Source organism: Teleopsis dalmanni, chromosome X (genome assembly GCF_002237135.1).
Source record: "Teleopsis dalmanni isolate 2A chromosome X, ASM223713v2, whole genome shotgun sequence".
Lineage (NCBI taxonomy): Eukaryota > Metazoa > Arthropoda > Insecta > Diptera > Diopsidae > Teleopsis > Teleopsis dalmanni.
In genome coordinates, this window is record NC_051848.1 from 48,917,523 (window position 1) to 48,941,082 (window position 23,560).

Here is a 23,560-nt window from a genome sequence, read left to right on the forward strand (position 1 = left end):
TTGTATAATAAAAGAAATGTAATTGAAAGAATGTAAAAACTACAGCAACAATTGGAAGTTTCCCTATGCTTTGAATTAATTACGACAAAATAAAGGACCAGAGAACGAGTACTTTCTACGAAAAGCGAATCTTAGGTAAGAACAAACAATATAGCAACAATTAAGAGTATCTCTAAAACCTGAATGAATTTCAATTATATCTGTACCTTTATCATTTAAGCTTTTCTATGTCTTCACTTGCTTTTTTTTTGCTTATTTAATTTAAAAAAAATGGAGCATGCTTTTTAATTTTTATTCAACCATTCCACTGAACTATGAATATCAACAACATAATCCTTGACTTTGAGTTAGACTAGTACCCATTTATCTTTTCAAACCACACTTAAGCGTCTAACTTAAACAAACTATTTTAAATGCATTTTGCTTGGATAGAAATTAATATTGAAGTTTAAAATAATATATGTTATAAATCATAATATAAATTCTTTAAGCTATAACTTTAAATAAGTGAAGTCCGTCATTAAATCAACCATTCCGTCGCTTCTGACAAACAAAATCTACTCAAGTCTGCCTTACAACATCCATCACAGCTGAATAACTTGACATTTGTGTCATTAACAAAAAGTTAATGAGTATGTATTTATGACGTCATTCAAACATATACTTTAAATAGTATTTAAAATTAATAGATTATACAAGTTTATAAATATTCTGTTGTTGTCGGTTATAATTTAAAAGAATTGTGAGATTACTAAAAAAAATAATTACAATAAAATATTTCTTGTTTGGGTACAAATTTTTGAGATGATATCTCGTTGACTATATTAAAACAACAATAAGGCTTGAACCTAATATATAGTATGTATGATACTTGCTTATACTATTTAAAAATCTTAAATTATAGTCTTCTAAATAGAGATGATAACGATTTGTCTACTATAAAGAACTATAAACAATTTTTCTGTAAAATATCACAGCTGAGTTAATTAAATTAAAATGTGAAGATAAACTTACTATAAAATTTTGATCAAAAAAGTAAAAAAATATTTGTTTCGAAAATAGGAATTTTTTCCATGATTTTATAAGAATATATGAACAATTAATAGAGGTTAACTTAAAATGAAGAAATAAGTATATACTAAGTGGTCTCAATAAAGACCACGAGTGTTTCTCTGATTCCAACTCATATACTATACAATTCATTTAGATACGGTACTAGTCTTCTAAAAAATATGATAAATAAAGAGATAGAAGTTATCTTTGAAGTTCTTGTCAGACATATATGAACTAGGTTTACATAAACCGATAACATATTCACTAGCAAAACTGCTAGTTGTGTAACCAAAAATAGGTAAAATAGCACTCAATATAAAGCAAGAATGCTAGATAATAGCACTACAAATGACTAAACCTAGTATCAAAGAAGAGCACAAAAAAATTACAAAAACAATAATTAAATTTAGCAAAATTGCTAGGTACCACCACCAAAAATAGACAATATAGCACCAAAAATAAACAGGAGTGATTGCTGATTGCACTAAAAATAATGAATAATTAAAAAAATATTTTTAAGTATGCTATAATGTAAACATTTGGAATATTCAAATTTTTTTTTTTTCGTTTCAATATTATAATTTATATATCATTCCAATTTTCTTTTTCAATTTATGATATTTATGAAATTAACAAATAAAAAAAAAAAAAAAACCTATAAAAAATATATATATATAAAAAATATTATATATAAAAATTATATATATAAAAAATATATAATATAAAAATATATTTATTGAATTATTCTAGGTGGTTTATGCTTTCGTTCTAATACAAATACAGCAATTAAAATTGTTAATAAAAACTTTCACAGCAAATTAACAAAACTTAAGAAAAATGTGTGAACTTAAAAATCAATTACGGCTTTGGGTCAGTTGGTTAAGGAACGCTGACTCTGAGCTTCAAATTTGGCAGGGCACGAGTTTGATACATGGCACTTGCAGTCTCAAAAAAAAAAATACGAATAAATAAATATTATAAAATAAATATTATTTCCAAGACCTTTGATGATGGGTATTTGGCAATACTCGAAACAGCTGTACGTCAGCCAAAAATTCAATTAATTAAAATAATATAAAAAGAATTTTTGTTGTTGTAGTTTACTAATGTTCGAAAAACCTCTTAATGAAATATTTATAGTTAATTAATTTAATAAAACGAGGGACTTTATAGTCGTACATATACGCATCTGTCTCACTCGTTTTCTTCTTCTTTTTTTTATTTTTCTAATTAACAAAACCAAAAACAAAAACAAAAACAAAAGCATAAGTAAAATGTATCAAAAGGAATGTCTTACATTCTCTGGAAATACATAAATTCCGAACTTACCCTGCAACTTCTTCTCCGTCTCCCAAAACTTTTGTAGTTCCGTAAAGTATTTATCCAGGATGAAAACTTTTGAAAGGCCTAATGTGGCCATCGTTAATCAACATTTGAATTCAGGGAATTGCGTTAACAAAAAAAAGAACAGCACGAGAAAGAACAACTTCTGAGCATGCATCGAAGCGCATACGCAGTCGCTCGGTTGTTACGTTACGTGACGTTATCGCTTCTGTTACGTGCTAAACACGCGTAAACTTTTTTTAATTTCAAATTGTTAATTATAATTTTATTTGCTACATGAAAATAAAATATATATTTTTTTAAATTTATAAAAAAAATTCGCTTGCACTTTATTTTGAATTGTTTAAGCACACAATTACGATCAAATACGATATTTTTAAAGGCAACACCAGAAACAGTCAACACCAGGGCGCCTCAAAAATTGAAGTTAAAGTTACCGCCGCGCGCAAGAACAGGTTCCTATATACAAAAAATTCCAATACACAAAATTTCAAAACAAAACAAAAAACTAAACAGAAACAAAAACAAAAACAAAAATAATAATAAAAATTAATAAATAAATGAAAAGCCAAATGCCAACATAACCAAAGCTGGATTTTAAAGCGAATGGCGAATATGTGGTAGCATCTATTGGCTTTAACTTGCAATACTCTTATTATTATTGTTGTCGTTGTTGTTGTTGTTGTTGTTGTTATTGTTGTTGTTGTTGTAAACAATTTAGTTGAGAAGCGACTGTAGCTTAGCTGTGGTGTTGCTGCACACAAAATTTTTTACACTGTATTTCATTTTTATGCTCTGCTACTGCTTATGCCACTTATTGAAAATTCTGTTTCTTTCTCTTCTTAATATTTTTTAAAAGAAAACATGAGTGTGGTGTGTACTGTATGCAAAAAAATATAATTCCCGTCTGACGTTTATTGTGGCTAGGTACCAGTTATCACACAAATTTAAGCCAAAAAAAAAAACAAAAAAAAAATACATATTTTTTGGTTACATTTTTTACTTTTTATTTTCTTTTTGAACACATCATAAAGCACTGCACGCTGTTGTTGTTGTTATTCTGCTTATTTTCTTTAGGTGGAGACTTTGGTTTTACTTGCAACTGAAAAACAAGTTACCACTGCAGAAACCAACCACACACACCTAACCAAACACACACATGATCCTCGTACTGCTCATACTGTACAGTGTACAGTGTACAAAGCTAATATGAAAACACCGTGCATGTAGTAAAGGGGATCATGCAAGATGGACGGTTTCTTTGGTTTATGTACCTTTAAGGTTTTTAAACTGCACAAGACTTTTTTGTTTCACTTTTTGTATTTATTGGTGATTGTTTTTTTTTAGATTATTTTTCAACATTTAAATGTTAGAAAAAAAAAACATTTAATTGAAATAAAAAAAAATTTTATTATTTATGTATTATATCGTATAACATCAATTTTTTATAATATGTATCAACATTTAACATTATTAATATGTATGTATTAAATCATCACTTGTAAGTATTTGCAAGAATTGCCGTACAATATTGTTTATAATTATTTATTTTATGATTTTAACATTTAAAGATTTAAGGATTTAACATAAAAACACAACCTCAAACAAGCAACGATCTTAGCAGACTAAAAATTCAAACAAAAAACACCGCCTAAAGACGCTGCTGCTGCTGTTGCTGTTTCTGTTTTTGTTTCTGGTGTGGTTTCTGTTGTTGTTGTTTGTATTCATTCAGTAGAGCTCAGTGTGCTCTTCTTATAAGAGAATTTCTACACAAAAACAAATTTCTACAGAAAACAATGCTTAAAAATGATGTGTGTATGAATGAATATAGGAGCCCAGGTAGCACAAGCAAAACAGACAAGTGACAATAGCAAAGAGGTAGTGAGCAACGCTGTGTGGTGTATGTGAAAAAAATAACTATAATAAAATATGTTAATGATAAATCATACCTGTAAATTATAGTTAAGTAAATGGAGACAAATGTTTTTTTTTCTCACTAATTTCTGCAGAGACAGGCTGACAAGACTCATAAGACATTCATTCTCATATGCAATGAATGGGTTGGTTACATTTGTTTTGTTAGCAGCAAAATAGAGTCCTGCCTTTGTTGTTGTCGATTTGAAAGGGCTGCTAATGTCTACAATCTTTAAAAACATTAAAGTGGATATTAATGCCGAGCTAGATGGAGACACTGTTAATTAACAATTTAGTTAATTGCAAACAAAAGTAAGTATTAAAAAAAGTGTTACAAAAGTATTAAGTATTAAAAAAAGAAATAACTAATTTGTCCAAATTACGTCATTTTCAATACTGACAAACAATATGAAATAGCTTTACAGATCGCTAGCAATATTGAGCAAATAGTAACTATCTTTTCGCCACTGATCCATAAATATAACAATCTTTGGCTTCAATAAAAGCGTTCATCTTAGAATGTAAATATGAAAATTGTTAAAAATGAATCAACAAAATCGTCCTAGTACGAAAACTAGTACGAAACAGTTGGATAAAAACTGATAGTATATAATATGGGATTTTACAGGTAAATTTTGGCAACGATATTTTAGTTCACCATACGTAAAAATCTTGCGAAAGATCGTTTTAAAGATCTTTTGTATTCTGGCAGAATATAAGACTTGTGCAAGATTGAACCTACTATTGAGCAGGTCTTTCGATTATTAGCTAAGATTTTGTTTGTATTTTTTGTGGACAAACTTTTTTTATATACAACAAAATATATAAAAATTAGTATTAAAAAATGATGAATTAATTAATTAAAATTTGTAAAAATTGAACAATTATTTCTAATTTCATTATTATAGCGATGCATAAGTAAATGTATTGATATACTATAATAACTTTAAAAAAATTTTAAAGTATATATTTTATATATTTACATATGTAAAATATAGTATATATATTTTGTAAATATTTAAAATGAAATATATGAAATACTCACTGCCGTTTAATTACAGCTTATATTCACAAAATATTGGTCTCGCACAGTGGCGTAATTACATTTTTTAGACCTGTAAGCAAATTCTAACTAAGGGGCCCCTACTCTTTACACGAAAAAATGTAAAAAGGGTATATAAGGTTTGTCAAGATTTTCGGTACGCATTAAAGGAAACGTCGGAAATACCATTAAGTACATATCAGTACAGTATATATATACTTTTTCATTTCAAACTACTCTCTCAGCTTTTGAACTCTTCGAATGAAACTTTACACACATACTTTTCGGGAGCGCACCCTGTTCACCATTTGATTTGATTGAAATTGGACGTCTACTTCTTGTAGCTGTGATATAAACTTAACAATCGGATATGAGGTTTCTCCGTTTTTAATAAAGGTATTCAAATCGAATTTGGTGTATACAGTACTGATATTTGCAAAAGACAACGTACAAAACTATTTTCAAATGGGTTTAAATCTGATAAAGCTTCCCTATAAACTCTCGATTAAGACACATATTTTTCTTAGAAAACCTTTTTTATTTTATAAATAGGTTTAATATTTTATTTGAAGTACATTCATATGTTATTATGTACTTTAAATTCAAAATTTACCTATCTTTTATAAAATGCAATATGAAGTTATTCCAACAAAAAACGTTTCGTCCCACTTTTGAGAATTTATTAAAAATAAATACAATGAATACAAAAATTTATAGTGGGGCCCCCTAAATTCGGGGGCCCGAAAGCGTTACTTCCCCGTAGCTACGCCACTGGTCTCGCCCGTGGGAATCGTGGAGTAAGATATCGATATGTTACAGAGAATTTTCACTCTTCTGATTAAAGATTGAATGGACTCAACTTTTGACATGATACAATGAAATCTCTTACATTTTATAGGGGTAAGTAAATATTTTAATAACGTACTTGCCATAGACTCTGATCGTACAAACAGATTATCTTCATAGCGATTATATGTGGTCCAGAAAATTTAGCAAAAGAAATATTAGACATCTTTTCCGAATTAAAATTATCCTTAAAACGATGACATTAGCGATTTATCTAACTGATGCCACATAAAATAAGCAATAGAGTGGTTATTTGTTTATTTAATTATAATATAAGTATAGGAAAAAATAATATGTAAGGAACAAGAAATGACTGGCTACGAAAGCAGGGGAGGGCCTGGTATAAGAAAATGTTTAAATAAAACTTTATTGGTGACATAAAAATTATAATTACCGAAATTTTAAAATATATAGCTTATAAAATATGAAATTCTTACAGCAAATCTTGAGAAAAATATTTATTGTAAATGAAATTTAAACAGCAAATTTCTGCAAGGATTTTATAAATGGATTCGATGCTTGTGAAAGTAGATCAAGCCAAAGGATAGGGAAGGCGGTTAGTGCAACATCGCGTTGTCTTTGATAATGAAAAGGGAATCAAGAATGTAAAGTATTGATTTGACAGTAACGTAGATGTGCAGGGTTCATGAGGAGGAGGCGTTATTTGTGAATAGGATACTGTTTGTAGGTGTATTATTATTATTAACATCAAGAAACTTTTTAAAAATTCCTAAAACGATAATATCATTTAAACAATAAAGTTTTTTATCAGAATGGCTATAAAACCAATTTTCCAACAATTTCTAACGCTAATACCATAAGTACATCCGCGAATCGATTTTATTTTCGTTGATAATTATTTAAAATTTCGGAATAGGAATTATGTAGACTGAATTTAAACTATCCAGAAAATGTTTTCATGTTTAATATTATAAATGGGGAATAGGTTTATTTAATTGTAATTGAAGTAATGCTAATGGACTCAAAAGTAATGAACCAATTGTTAGAATCGATCATTTCTTGCAACGATTAGGTTGAATACAGAAAATCTCCGTGTGTCCAATTCTCCGGTAATTTGGATTTCCTCGTAATCAGTAATTCGGATTGACCGCAATTTTATTGAGTCCGCACCCTGACTAACGTCTGGTGTGCTAGTGACAGACGTTGAGTCAGTATTCAAAAAAATTTTGTCAGTCCATCGGTAATTCGAATGACATATTGCACTTTAAGATCTTTTAGCTTCAAAAGTACAAAACACTTCAAAAGACTTCGTACTTTATGTGACGTTAATCGATGAAAAAATGTGAATCCCACTTAAGTAGTCTTAATACGTGCCTCAAATGCGGATTGTAATAAGTATTTAATTATGAAAAGAATACGCTTCGTATCGCTATGAATAATACCGTGCCCACTGAACAAAATTTTATATTGTGGGTATTATTGGAAGCTCATTTAAATGTTACAATATGTTAAATCTGTCTATTGCCATATGGAAGATTACAATCAATCGTTGCTTTGATTAGGAATGTATATTCTCATTATTTAAATGCTTTTTAAAAATTTCTAAAAACTTATTCGAGCGATAACTGTTATTTATAACTATTATTCTGTTATTAATGAAAACTGTTTTATTTCAAGGCAATGTGTCCGGGATATAGCTGCGAAATTCTATATTTGTAAATTCAAACTCCTCTAGCTATCATCGATCAGGATTTAATAGCATTTTTGTAACAACACTGCTAAAAGTGTTATCTATATACTGTCTTAGAATATGTGTGTAAATAATGTAAATAGTTTTTATATAGTTCTAAAATGATCCAACCCAAAGCAATTTTTTAGAGAGGTAGAAATTAGGATACAAGTGTGAACTAAAATGCAACAAGGTCTTGAAAGCAATGCTAAAACATGATACACTAAACATTTTGTGGAGAGAAGAGAGTTAAAGTAAAATAGTACAAGAAGTATATAAATAAGTAAATAAGGAAGTTGTCAAAATGGAAGAGATCTACATATATTTTATTTAAGCTGAATAGCTTTAAAACTAAATTTGTAAATTATTGATCTGTAGTTCAGTAGTTCAGGTATCTTCTACTTTGTTTTAGGTTTTTAGTGAACACAAAAGTAAGAGAGGAATTGGTTTTAAGAGAAGTCTTAATTTTAAGGAACTATTTTCTGTTATAGTATATTACCATTAAATTGAATTATATACACAATCTTTCTACAAGTTTCACTTAAATAATTAATGGTGTTCGATTGAAGACGCTAGCAAATAAATATCGGCCGTACATTATCGATATAATAAAATTATGTTAAATCTAAATAGAATTATTCTATACCATATTATGTATTTATTTATTTTTTTTTGTAGTATATTTTATACTTTATTACCTATTTTATTGCAGTACCTACGCCTTCCTCATTCGCAGCGTTTCGCTGAACAACTGAGGAGCGAACAGGCACCGGCTCCTTATGAGTTATGGGCATTTTAGTTTCGGCTTTGTTTTTGTAGTCGCGTCTGAATACAGCTTTGAACAATTCTTGGAATTAAGAAATAGTTAAAGTTGTTTTCGTGTCTTCCATCGTTGATGAATACACAAGACCCAAGCCAAGAGACTGTGGTCGTCTGATGTATAAGCGCAAAACAGTTCGCAGATCTGAGATGAGCGAACGCGCCACATGCAGACAAACATAGTCCTACATATACAGATGGCCATAACCATTTGCTTATTTAATTTTGAAAAAGAAGTTGATTAAGATATGAATAAAAAAGTTAAAATTCTTTTTTTATTTGCATGTGTTAATTAAAAACAATAAGTTGATATATATGAAGTGGCTGATATTGAAGGGATTACTCACGCACACATTCATTCAGGGAATTGTGCGTGAATCAGATATTTTATTATTTAGGAACACAGTATGGGAGTATTTTTAGATGGCATGAATCTCACATTGTACCTTTCGGTACGAATTAATTAGCGATTTAAAAGAATACTATAGAGAAGAGAAACCACCAAATTAAACTAAGCATTTTTGCAAATTATATATAAACAGAAATGAATTTATTCATATAAAAATATCAGTGGATATGCATATATGAAGAAATCTTTTCGGGACTCGCCATATTCATCATCTTATGTACACTAATGGCATTCTTGTATTTTCAAAACGATCGGATCTTTATCTGGTCTAACTTATACACAAATATATTTCACATAAATCGACTATTTGATCAAAAATATATGAACCCCGCCTGCCCCTTCAAAGACGAAGAATATTCCATTTGTGTAGGAAAATAAAATATTCTAATAAAAGTGTTAGTAGTAGTAATATACTCTAGTCAACCTTTTTGGGGCCGTTGATAGTTGGGAAAACTCACGATTTCTAGAGGTGTTACAAGAATATATTTTTTGTAACCCTGAATCTTCTCGCAATAGAAATGGAAAGACTGGTTCTCTTAGTAGAGGATTCTTTATTTGTTATTTTTTTATTTGATACAATATACATTCATTTACAAATTAAATTGCAAAAATATTAAAACTCCTGTAAATGGAGGAACGTTCAACGTTACTAGTTTGGTCACATTGGTGTACTAAGAAATTAGTCAACGGTACCGATTAGGTCACATTAGTATACTGGGAAATTAATCTAAATATTTTATCGAAATTGATGTGTGTACTTATTATGAATCCTCGATGGTGTCTGTTCTGGTAAGTCCTGCACTGCGAAGTGCTGTTCACTACTGGTTTCACTACTTGTTTGTATTGTCTGTAGTTCATCTTGAATTTGTTATTGCCTACCAAACCATTCTGTTGTTAGCGTAATAGTTTGCTGTTGTTTTTATTCAATTGCATCAAATAATCTAGCAATGTCCCCATGTACTCAGGGCATTTGTTTGTCGACAAAATTTCTGTACGGTCCCTATTTTGTTGCTATGCTTTATGCACTTTATGCTTATAAAAGCAAAACATTGTTTATGAAAAATTGAATATCTACAACTAAGGGAAAATGTTCAGTGTTGTTAATAAAATTTACATTCAAGAATATGATTGATATTGTATTTTTCGTTATGGGGCCAAAACAGAAATTAGACGATCAAAATTCGATATTTTCAGAACCAATAGATATATTGAAATGAAATTTTCCTTAAAATTTATTTTTGAGATAACCTTTTCTTTGAATCTAATTTGAGCTCAGTCGGCCTACCTGAATCCTCCGAAATTTTGGGTGAAAAATGGGGTATTTACTGATGTCCTTAGTTGCCTCAAAAATTGTGATAGGTAGAAAGTACGTAACTACTTCTTCTTAGTTAAATTCTATTGAATTTTCTTTTAACTTAAATTTATTCTCAATTTGGATCCCAAATTTTTTACTGTTTTATTTTAAACTGCATAGGTCAGCCATTTTTCAACACATTCACGGCCAACTAATTATAGTATAATACTCCTCTACCTTCTCCCTCAATTTTGAATTTAGAGCCTCAGTTGCCTTTGGTACTTTAGTACTAATATTGGTACTCTGTTTCCGTATGGTATTGTGGTACTTAATTTTAGAAAATGGTATATTTTTGAAGCGTGAGTTTATTTAACATACTATTAAATTATCCAATTAAATTTATTTATAAATGCAACTGTGCACTATAAAACTAATATAATTTTATATATTGATTTGGAAAAAATATTGAATTGAATTGACCTTAAGTAGTATTATGTTATGCCAAGAACTACTTCATAAAAAAGATATGCACTATGTATGGACAGCAAAATATAGTCCGATTATTGAAATAATAAAATTCTTATGGATAAAAAGACTACTGTTCTATATCTTCTGCACATTTTATATATATTGTATTTTCTCATTAAAATACAATAGAATAAAATTTGAACTTTTTTTAAAGAAATTGTACCTTTTTGAACCATTTTTGGTACAGAAAAAAATTTTCAAGTAGCGACCGTATTTAGAGCACAAATCAAGTATTAAAACCACAACGCCTATCTGCGCCTTTCTGTACGAATAATGTATAAAAATATTTTGAAGATATGTTTGAGAACAAATGGTGTTTTTTAAGGAATTACTTACATACATATTTTGAAAAATGTGTTTGTCTTTTTTATTGCAGAAAATGAAATTTATAATTCTCATGTATTAAGTCAAGATAGAACCATATAATGAAATAGTGCTTGTCTAGTTTATTTGATTTTGATTTTAATATAATAACTGAGAAAATCGTTTGTTTGATGATAAAATGTATTAATAGACAAAGCTAATTTTTTTTTAATTTTGATTTTAATGTTAATTAACTGTTCAATTCGATTTTTTATTTATTTGTGTTCTTAAATGTTAACTCATATGAGATTATTTTAAGAAAACATTATTAGAAACAAAATATGGCTGTACTCATAGATAGATTGGCTATAAATCTGAACTTGAATGCGATTACTGTTTAACAGGGCTTCAAACCGGAATTTTTTTTCCATCCAGTTTCCGTTTCGCTTATATCGATTCGGTTCCGGTTTTCGCTCCGACAAAAATATTGGTTTTTTCGGATTTCGGTTCCGGTTTCGATTGAAAGCCCTGCTTTTTAATTTAGTTTAATATAATAGAAACACTAAAAAAATTTTAAAACCTACGAGTGAATGCTTTTGTAAGGTTAGATTCAAATTTCTCTAGTCATAAAAGCACATCGAAAATTATTAAGTGTTTTAGTATTTAAACACTATTGTCATTAGATTTAAATACAAAACACTCTTAAATACATTGAGATTTGTCAAAACAATTTTTATTTTTTACATGGAGTGATTTAATATCTTAACATGAGTTTTTAATGACTTAAAGCATTAGGACGATTTTCATAATAAGGTTAAAAACTGAGTATCAGGATAATTACTTCTTCAAAATTAATGTAGACATGGAAAGGTAGTTAATAGTGAGATAAAATAAATTAACCTATAGAAACACAGTCCAATCAATTGACTTATCTATGGTTAACCTCTCATGTAAGTATTTTCTCATTCGTATCTTTCATGTCCCGAATTCAACGCAAAATAAGAGTGTCCTCTACCTTTTTAATGTATCGTCTTATACATTGTTCTATACATAAACTAAGACTATATACTAAATATTATAATATAATATATACTAATAAGAGAAAAAAATTATTTTACATTGTTATATTTTTGTATATTTTTTTTTGGTGTATTTATTTATATAATTAAGTTTATATAAGTAAGATTATAGTTATAATATTGAAAGAACATTGGTTGTCATTAACAGAAGATAATTGATTATATAAAAAAAGAACATTTTCTGATATTTCTGAAGATGTTGACAAAAATCAAGGATACGTTGGGTTAGAATGATAAAATATTATCAGACTTTTTTATATCCCAACAAAGGAAAACAGATTAGCATAAATAACACTTAGGAAAATTGCAAAATATATTTAAGAATGTTTAAATAAACAAAACTAATGTCATATATATAAAACACTTTCAGATGTGGGCTTCGCTATTGCTTTACATGGTCCGTCTGTCAGTCCTTCATATTGAAAAAGATAATGTTATTAAGTGTGAACGAGCTTTAAAGTTCTTCAAATTAGACTTCAAGTATTTTTTTAATTTACTCTAACTATTTTGTAATTAAAATAATTAATTGAATTGATAATAATTAAGTATAGAAATAGTGGTCCAATCCGCTGAATAAGGTCACTGGTTTGTGTATGGAGTACGCTTTTCTCTGGTGTGAGTATGAGAGTAAATTTTTAAAGTAAATGTACAGTACAAAATCAATCAAGATTTCAGCAATGGAATAATAAGAATAACTTAAAATCTGTAGAAGTATTTCGAGTATATAGAAGAATAAAATTTTGTCAAAATATCTAATACTTTTTGATTTCTGGCCAAACTTCAGAACATTAATATCGGCGGCTATAACCGGCATCACTCAACAGCATTTCATAATGTGTATTTATCAAACAAGTTACCCCTTAAATTGTGCTGTAGCTGACTTCGAAATCGATCTGATTATTCTTCAAGTTCGAATTATTTTTATAACATATTTTCTTGCTGGGAGCATTCTAAAAAAATTTTGCAGCGTTGCACATATCTTATAACGAATAATCTACAATTTGAATCGGTATATATGGTGATCACATATAAAAAATAATTATATATTATTAGATATGCTAACTACAATCAGAACTTGATTCAACGTGCATTTTTTAAAACAAAAACTGCATGGCTTTCCAATGAATAAATGTTTGTTAAAGCCCAAATTTGTTACATATACAAATACAGATTTGTCATATACAGTTTATCACCTGGTAATGATGCGTCTACTTATTGTTGGTGGTATTTTAAAAAAGTTTTCTACTTTTTAAGCTCGATATCTACAAAACTAAGCTTGATAGTATTATTCAGAACAGCTAACTCTACTCTAATCCATTGTCAAATGGGCATGCCCAGGAATTTGGAAGTCATCTGAACTATCTAAACTACCGATCGACATCAATGGAAATCATCATAAGCTGTTGACGTCTTTTAATGTGGTGGTAACTTCCACTTAATTACGACTACTTTGAAGAGTTCAAGATAATTAAGTATCTTTAAGATTTGAAATTCCGACGTAGCATTTTTATAATCCAAAACTAACCTACAAAATCTTAAATGCTTAACAAAAAAATTTCATGTAACATAACATGAGAAATCTTGTCATTTTCTCTCATTTATTTTTAGTTGTTAATCCTAGAAAACGGTAAGAATTGTATTTTTTATTCACTTATATTTTATTTACCTATAACATCTTTATAGTTATATAACAAAGATCGCACTTAAATTATATTATAAATTATATTTTGTTACTACACCAATAATATAGCTATCGAAATGATGCTTATAGATCATTATTTCATTGCACTAAGTAGAGAGCTAATACTCTCTTACAATAACACCTACACACACGGTTGCCACTTATGGTACTTTAGTACCAAAATTGGTACTTTTTTTTTCGTTTGGTACTCAATTTCAATAAATGGTACATTTTTGACGACCCAACTTTATTGTGGATATTTCCATTTAATTTTTTTTTATAAATGCAACTTTGCACTATTTCATATTTTGTTCATTTATAATACTATGAAAACCACAGAAAGAAAAAACAAAAAGGTCCAAAAAAATTTTGGACCTTTTTTTTACAGAAATGGTACCTTTTTGAACCAATTTTGGTACAAAAAAAAATTTTTGAGTGGCAACCGTGCCTACAGAAAAAACAAGTACAGCAAGAGAAATATTTCATGGAATATATTCTGCTTAAGTCCTCTATTTACAAAAACAAAAACAATAATTCTTGTGGCTCAGTTATGTGTCAAATAATTAAAGTGTATAACCTTCTAAAACTTATCAGATAAGGAACGGCTCTTAAAACAAAATCACTAATCACTATTAAATTGATTTTTATGTGACCTCTTCTCAACTACTTATCTATTGACTTCTATATGACCTCTTCCTAACTGTGCAGTAATAACTACCTACCGGTTTGAAGATTAGAATACCCATGATACAGTACGAAACTTATTCAATTTGAATGAATTGAAAAATATAAAGTAAAAGAGATATGTATTAAAATCAAAAGTCTCTAAATCAAATTTTTATATATGGATAACGAAAATAATCACAAGCAAAGGAATAAATAGGTTAAATATACACAAAATATATTCCTATAAGGGATATCTTCCTTTTATCCAATCATGTCCTAAAAAATCCTAAAATGACATCACCATCGAAGAAAATTAGTTAAAAGTAAAAAGTTTTATTTGGAATCAAATTAATTATTGATAATGGATTGATAATTACCTGACTTCACAACACGTGGCAACGCCAGAACAAAATAAATTACATTTTGTATATCTGGCAAGTTTTAAACAACTTTAAACTTAGTAAATTTTTCAACTTTATCAGATGTTTGGTTAGCCTTTTGCAAATAATTGATAGAGTGCACTTTGACTATTTCTTATGAAAAGGAAAGTTGAATATTGTCAAAAAACTTGATCAATCAAATTAGAAATGAATTCTGTTTACGGCAACCTTGCACCATCGTCAACAACAATAATATATTGGTAAATCTGAATTTAAACGTGATCGTACGACTATTTTTAATAAAGAGCATCCTGGTCGTACAATAGAGGTCACATTTGGAAAAAACATTGAATAAATCCACGATATTGTGTTGGATGATTAAAAAATTCGAGTAGAGATAACTGATGAAACATGGACCCATTTCTTCACTTTTGAAGGAAAACAACAATCCAGAGAATGAGTAGAACCTAGGGGTAATGCTTCCAAATAACCACGAACTTAACAAGCGGCTGTAAAAGTTTTGGCTTCCGTAATTTGGGATTCAAGTAGAATAATTTTCATAGACTATTTTGAAAATGAAAAATAACGTCAGACTACTATTACATATAATTGGATTGATTGAGTGAAGAAGGATAACGCACCCGTTCACACGTTAATGAAAACCATCCCAGTGGCTATTACCTGTTTCGAAACTTAAAAACATGACTCCAAGGAAAGATATTTGTGTCAAATGATAATGTGGAATGGGAAACTGAGGTATATTTTGGAGAACTTGATAAATTGTATTATTGTATTATTTAAAAGGTTTGACTTGGTTTCTCGACCTAAGAGTGGACTATATTGAAACATAAAATATAATTTTCCAAAAAAAAATGCGTTTTATTACTGAAGTCGGTTATTTATCAATCAACCTAGTATCTCTAGATGGAGAATTTTCTTTTGAAACTGAGTATCGAAGGAGTGTAGTAAATTTTGTTAGGAGTAGGACTGAAAAGATTATAGACGAATGCGTGCATACTCGTTGATATCAACTATCAATCAATGAAGCTTCAGATCTAGTGCAATGGATGGTGTGATACACAAGTCTCTACTAATATAGAGCTCAGCTCTCCACTGAACCCTGTTGAGTACCAAACATTATAAAGATTTTGCATGAGCCGTCCACAATACGATATTGCCATACAACAGTATTGGTCTAACGATAGCTATTTACAACCATTGAGTGATACGTGGTTTTAACTCGACGTTATACCAATAACTTTTTGACATAAGAGCAGCGCAATATTGGCTATCGTAGCGTGGCCTAAGCTGTTTTGCTTCCAAGTACGTTTTCTGACGAAAACAATATCTAGAAATATTGCTTCCTCAGGAAATCATATCACAGAACTTTGTAAATACATTCTCCAGATTGGGAACTGGTAAAGATCACGATATCAGTTTCTTTGGATTAACCTCAAGTCCTGAATTCAGTGGCCTTAAGGCCTCATTTGAAGTAACTACTAAAGACTATTTTAATTATACTTAAACTTTTGTGTTTTCTAATCCACATAACACACTTTACTATAGAAATAAGTAAAGAAAAGATCTTATAATCAGGGTAAAATATTTTTTTCAACAAATAACTGTACTAATAGTGATTTTGTAGGTTTAGATTAACTATGAATATGTGTGTAATGAAACTTCATTAGTGGCTAACCCCATCGAATACTAATTAGTTTTTTAAATCAATTATCAAGATAATATTATTTAATCTTTCTTTAATGGAAACAGGGTTTGAAAGAGCTTAATTATTTGCATTGCTTAACTAATTGCCACCACAGTCGCTTTGACTGCAACTGTGTTAATGGTCAAATATATACAATCGACTATGGCTGTCGTCTTCGACTATGTGATCGTGCAAATTAATTGACGGGTTCTTGGTTTAGAGCTTTAAGAAAATATATTTTATTTATATTTAATATTTGTCCACATATAACATATTTTATTCCTAAATAATTTTGAACATTTATATCTGATTATATATTATTTTTATCTAAAACTTAAAGGATAATTAATTAAACCAACGAATTAGATCAACGACTATTTTTGTTCAATGCTTACCAACGACTCGACTTATTTAGATTTTTTTCAACGACTTTTTAAGAACAGATTCTGCCAACGACTTGTTAGATGAAGACTGAACTTTTTGAGCTTCTACCAACGACTCGTTAAGCTACGACTTCACTTAACCTACTTTGCTAAACGACTCGACTCGACTCTGCTAATCTTTCTCAACGATTGACACTTAGGAGTTTTTCCTCTGTTGTCTAAAGTCGTTAATAAAAATTCTAGGATTGGATTGACCAATCGAATTATTCTGAATATAGGAGAAGAAATAGAATTTATGTAGGAGAAAACTAGAATTAGTACTTTTTTTTAGAAGAAATATTAAATTTTAGATATATTGAATTTATTTTAAAATTTTTTGTAAAACTAAAGCGGACAATTACATTCATAGTACTTGCAAAGCTACCAATCGGGTGACTTCAGCTTATTTTTTTTTTTACACAATAATTATTAGAAATACAGAAAAACTTTGTATGAGTGAATTGTTTATTTTTAATAGATCTATAACTTTTGGGAAGACAATTTTTGTGTAAAATTAAATATGTCGGAGATATAAGCAATCAGAAATGAATTTTTTAGAAAAAATCGTTATTTTCAAATCTTTGGGGCACCATTTTCACTTATCCAATTGAACTAAAATTTTACACAGATTATTTTTTTTTAGTAAAATGAACCGAATTGTGGGGTGCCGCGGGAAATTTTTCGACTTTCAAAAATGACACCCTAAAGCATATATATTAACTTCTCTATTAGATGTTAACTTTTGATATAAATGTAATTTTTAAGCAACATCGGTACATATATATTAATACGTATACATATGTGCAACATATTTTAACTTTGTCAAAACAGTTTCAGGACTCATTATATATATTTACTTGCATCAATAATAATTGTAGCACTGCTGATTTTTGATTACATATTCTTCATTTATGTATATTTGATTTATATAGCAAATTTAAAATTTTTATAAAAATTGAATTTAAACTGATATAAAAGCTCATGCCCATATTTACTCATTAAAATAAAATTAAAATATACAATGGATTTTCTAATAACAATATTATATACTATTTTTTCTAATGACTACATCCCAGTAGAAAAGGTGGTCTTCGAAGATATTATCTTCGAGACGATCTTTGATACTGCGTCCGCATATTTAAGCAAATTTGCAAAACAATTTCTCAAAACATGAACGTAAAAAGTCTCTCTTTGCTTTCTCTCTCATTTGTAGTGTTCGTAGCAACGTATTTGGATATGTTTTATAAGTGAAGTGAGGTTATAATTTGGAAGTGAATTAATATTTTGTAAGGTAAATAAAACTAATTTTCATTTAATATATATATGTATATATATTATATTTATAATAACCTGCATTCTATACTTGCATGTAAACTATTTTGATGAGAAAAATCTTGTCGGGAAATATTGCAAATATTGAAGCCATCTTTAGGAAAAGTATAATTCTGTCCCATAACTGCGATAGTGTCAAAAGAAAAATATCTTGGCGGGAATATCCATTTTTGCTGGATGTTATATGTACCGAATATATGTACAGAATATTTTTTGAATACAGCTGCTTTTCAAAAATAACAATTCTTTTCAATTCACAGAAGCAACAAAAAATAGAACATCATTCCGTAGTTTTGTAACAGACCTGCGGAATGCAGATAAACATCGTCTAAACAAGCAAAACTTTCGGGCAAAAGGAAAGGAGAAACAATCAACAGATGATAATAAATAAATTCATAATTTATAATTTACTTTTAATATAATTTAAAAACTTATAATTTTAAATTTTAAATAAAATATACAAAATTATTATATAAAATAAATAATAATACAATTTATTACAACATTTATTTACTTATTTAAAAAGAAAATTTAAATTTAATTAAAATTTAAAGAGCACAAAAAAAGAGAAAAACAAGAAAAGGGTAAAAAAATTAAACGATCAACTGCGCTAAGAGTGCACAACTTTCACTTAAATGCGTCCGTTATACACACGGTTGCCACTTATGGTACTTTAGTACCAAAATTGGTACTTTTTTTTTCGTTTGGTAGTCATGTTCAAAAAATGGTACATTTTTGACGACCCAATTTTATTATGGATATTTCCAATTAATTTTTTTTTATAAATGCAACGTTGCACTATTTTATATTTTGTTTATTTATAACACTATGAAAAACCAAAACGAAAAAACAAAAAGGTCCAAAAAAATTTTGGACCTTTTTTTACAGAAATGCTACCTTTTTAAACCAATTTTGGTACAGAAAAAAATTTTCAAGTGGTTATACAAGACATGGTCTTCGAGACAGTCTTCAAAACATGTACGCAAAATGTCTTTGAAAACATTTGGCTAATTTGTTCGAGAATGTATTCGAACATACATTTGGATCGATTGGTTTTTATGTATTCATATATTCATATCTTCAAGACGTCTTCGATGACCGACCGATCCGTTTTCTACTGGGATGTTAAAATGCAACCACAAATGTAGTAAACATTTCGATTACAAGCCACACCGATTTTAATATTTGACAATTCTGGTATGGTGAATAAGTAAGAGAGATTTTTTTTTGCGATATTTTACACAAAGAGACACAATTATTCAAAATTTCCTCTCAGTTGCTTTTCTTTATCTTCTTTGAATTAAGCAATAATAAAATAAAATAATAAAATAAAATACTCAACAAATACAATGCCGGTGTTTCAAACGACGTATACAAGTATAACAGATTGTATACGAGTATAACAGATTGTAACAACTCAGCGGTGCGTCTATGGTAGCGCTGAAAAAGTAACCAAACAGGTAATAGCTCTTTGTCATTATTTTTCTTTGTTTTGTGTTCGACTTAACTAACTTCGGGGTTGAAATTATAATAGAATGAAGCAGGCATGAAGAAAAGCAAACTAAATATGCAATTTTTGGTTTTGCCTGCATTGTATAAATTTAGTCTACTTTCGATTTTAATGAAGGGCGGTTGTGCGTCAAGTTGGTGCGGTGAAAATTTCTAAAATCGTAAACAAACACGCTATAAATAAATAATAAAAATTTAGTGAATTATACATAAACTAAGTGTGAGTATATTAAGTAAATAATTAAAATTAAGTAAATAATTGTAATTTTTGTATTATATTCTGTAGATGCATTCCACAATAAGCAAAAGACATTTTAAACGTTTAGTAAAAAAAAAGGAGGAACAATTATTGGCGTTTAAAGAAGTAGATATAAATGAGAGAGACATTTTAAGTCATGCATCTGTAGAAGATGATGTAAAAGACTTTAGTTCGGAGATATTACCTTCCTGCAGTATGATTGAAGGAACAGATGGTGAAGGTAATTTGTTGCTTATACATTTTGTAATACTTATTCATTTCGGAATGCTTTCAGTTTTGCGTACCATTCTATTAGAGCTACGAGCATTACAAAGTGATGTTACCGATTTATCTAACAGAATTGCGGTTATTGAAACGAATCAACAGGGAATGCAAATCCGCCAAGAACGGCTTATCAGTCAATGTGCTGAGAATGCAGTAATTTTAAAACATGGTTTAAAATGCAATCAAGTGCATCAAGTGGAACAGTTTCCAATACAGTCTGAGGAGGATTTGATCAAGTTTAACGACGAAATCACTGCCGTTGAAGTAGTTGTAAGTTAAATTATATATGTTTCTTACTTTCTTCTGTTCATTTTTAACTTATTAATATTTTCATCTCTTTATTAATACTTTCATCTATTTCGTTATTTATAGGCTGCATCAATAAAGCGCATTCTTGATCAACAGCCATTTGCACGAAAGATTTCATGGATTTTTGGACAACAAATATTAATAAACTACAACTTTGATGGTACCCAAGGCAAAAAACCGTTGAGAGACTTAAAAAATGTGACAGAAGCCCTTTTTGGTATGGTGTATTGTACATAATTTATTTTAGCGTGTACAATAATAAACTTTTGTATTTACAGATGCTTTAAGGACAGATGATAAGCACGACAAAGTAATCGAAACCGAAATCAGACAAGCTTTTCGTGCTGCCAAAAACAGGTACCACAAAGCAAGGAGTGTCCGAAAATCTGTACAAATGCGAACTCCTCTTCCCATAGAATAAGAAAACAATATTCTTAAAAAAATTTATGTAAATATTATAAATATTAGAAAAGTTATTATTAGTTTTAATAAAAAAATGATTTATTATTCACCAAAAAAAATAAAACATAATTCATTCAAAAACATATTCAGTATTTTATTTAAAAATCAATAGAAAAGGTAACCGAACATGTCAGCGCTGAAATGTTGTATTATAAATTTGAAAAGGAAAGCTAACTATTCAGCGCTTACCCACAATGACATGTACGAATTAAAGTGATTAGGAGTTTTTTTGAAGTAGCGCTGAAGTATCCAATTGCCCGCTGGGAAGTGACGAATCATGGATATATACGTATGAGCTGGAATGTAAACAGCAATTGACTATATGGATGTTCCAATATAAAGCAAAAAAAAATGTATACAAATATTTTAAACACATGTTTGAGAACAAATGGTGTTTTTAAGGAATTTTTTACATACTTATTTTGAAAAATGTGTTTGTCTTTTTTATTGCAGAAAATGAAATTTATAATTCTCATGTAAAGACTCAATATAGAACCATATAATGAAATAGTGGTTGTCTAATTTATTTGATTTTGATTTTAATATAATAACTGAGAAAATCGTTTGTTTGATGATAAAATGTATTAATAGACAAAGCTAATTTTTTTTTAATTTTGATTTTAATGTTAATTAACTGTTCAATTCGATTTTTTATTTATTTGTGTTCTTAAATGTTAACTCATATGAGATTATTTTAAGAAAACATTATTAGAAACAAAATATGGCTGTACTCATAGATAGATTGGCTATAAATCTGAACTTGAATGCGATTACTGTTTAACAGGATTTTAAACCGGAATTTTTTCCCTTCCGGTTTTCGTTCCGTTTATATCGATTCGGTTCCGGCTTTCGCTCCGACAAAAATATTGGTTTTTTCGGATTTCAGTTCCGGTTTCGGTTAAAAGTCCTGCTTTTTAATTTAGTTTAATATATTAGAAACGCTAAAAAAATTTTAAGACCAATGAGTGAATGCTTTTGTAAGGTTGTATTCAAACACTATATAGAATTTAAACACTATTATCATTAAATATACATTGAGATTTGTCAAAACAATTTCAATTTTTTACATGGAGTGATTTAATATTTTAACGTGCGTTTTCCATATAATGACTTAAAGCATTAAGACGATTTTCACAATAAGGTTAAAAACTGAGTATCAGGATAATTACTTCTTCAAAATTAATGTAGACATGGAAAGGTAGTTAAAAGTGAGGTAAAATAAATTAACCTATAGAAACACAGTCCAATCAATTGACTTATCTATGGTTAGCCTCTCATGTAAGTATTTTCTCATTCGTATCTTTCATGTCCCGAATTCAATGCAAAATAAGAGTGTCCTCTACCTTTTTAATGTATTGTCTTATACATTCTTCTATACATAAACTATGACTATATACTAAATATTATATTATAATATATACAAATAAGAGAAAAAAATTATTTTACATCGTTATATTTTTGTATATTTTTATTTTGGTGTATTTATTTATATAATTAAGTTTATATAAGTAATATTATAGTTATAATATTTAAAGAACATTGGTTGTCATTAACAGAAGATAATTGATTATATAAAAAGAGAACATTTTCTGATATCTCTGAAGATGTTGACAAAAATCAAGGATACGTTGGGTTAGAATGATAAAATATTATCAGACTTTTTTATGTCCCAACAAAGGAAAACAGATTAGCATAAATAACACTTAAGAAAATTGCAAAATATATTTAAGAATGTTTAAATAAAGAAAACTAATGTCATATATATAAAACACTTTCAGATATAGGCTTCGCTATTGCCTTACATGGTCCGTCTGTCAGTCCTTCATATTGAAAAAGATAATGTTATTAAGTGTGAACGAGCTTTAAAATTCTTCAAATTAGACTTCAAGTATTTTTTTAATTTACTCTAACTATTTTGTAATTAAAATAATTAATTGAATTGATAATAATTAAGTATAGAAATAGTGATCCAATCCGCTGAATAAGGTCACTGGTTTGTGTATGGAGTACGCTTTTCTCTGGTGTGAGTATGAGAGTAAATTTTTAAAGTAAATGTACAGTACAAAAACAATCAAGATTTCAGCAATGGAATAATAAGAATAACTTAAAATCTGTAGAAGTATTTCGAGTATATAGAAGAATAAAATTTTGTTGAAATATCTAATACTTTTTGATTTCTAGCCAAACTTCAGAACATTAATATCGGCGGCTATAACCGGCATCACTCAACAGCATTTCATAATGTGTATT

At 28.6% G+C, this 23,560-nt stretch overlaps 1 protein-coding gene across 1 annotated transcript; it reads left to right on the forward strand.

Moving 5' to 3' along the window:
• The first annotated feature begins 19,876 nt into the window (after positions 1 to 19,876).
• Positions 19,877 to 21,305, forward strand: LOC119689925. The gene is made up of 6 exons (XM_038104862.1): positions 19,877 to 19,967; positions 20,042 to 20,236; positions 20,303 to 20,495; positions 20,550 to 20,809; positions 20,912 to 21,065; positions 21,127 to 21,305. Exons 3-6 carry the CDS (start codon positions 20,303 to 20,305, stop codon positions 21,267 to 21,269), a joined length of 750 nt encoding a protein of 249 aa, XP_037960790.1. The 5' UTR covers positions 19,877 to 19,967; positions 20,042 to 20,236; the 3' UTR covers positions 21,270 to 21,305.
• Positions 21,306 to 23,560: the final 2,255 nt, after the last annotated feature.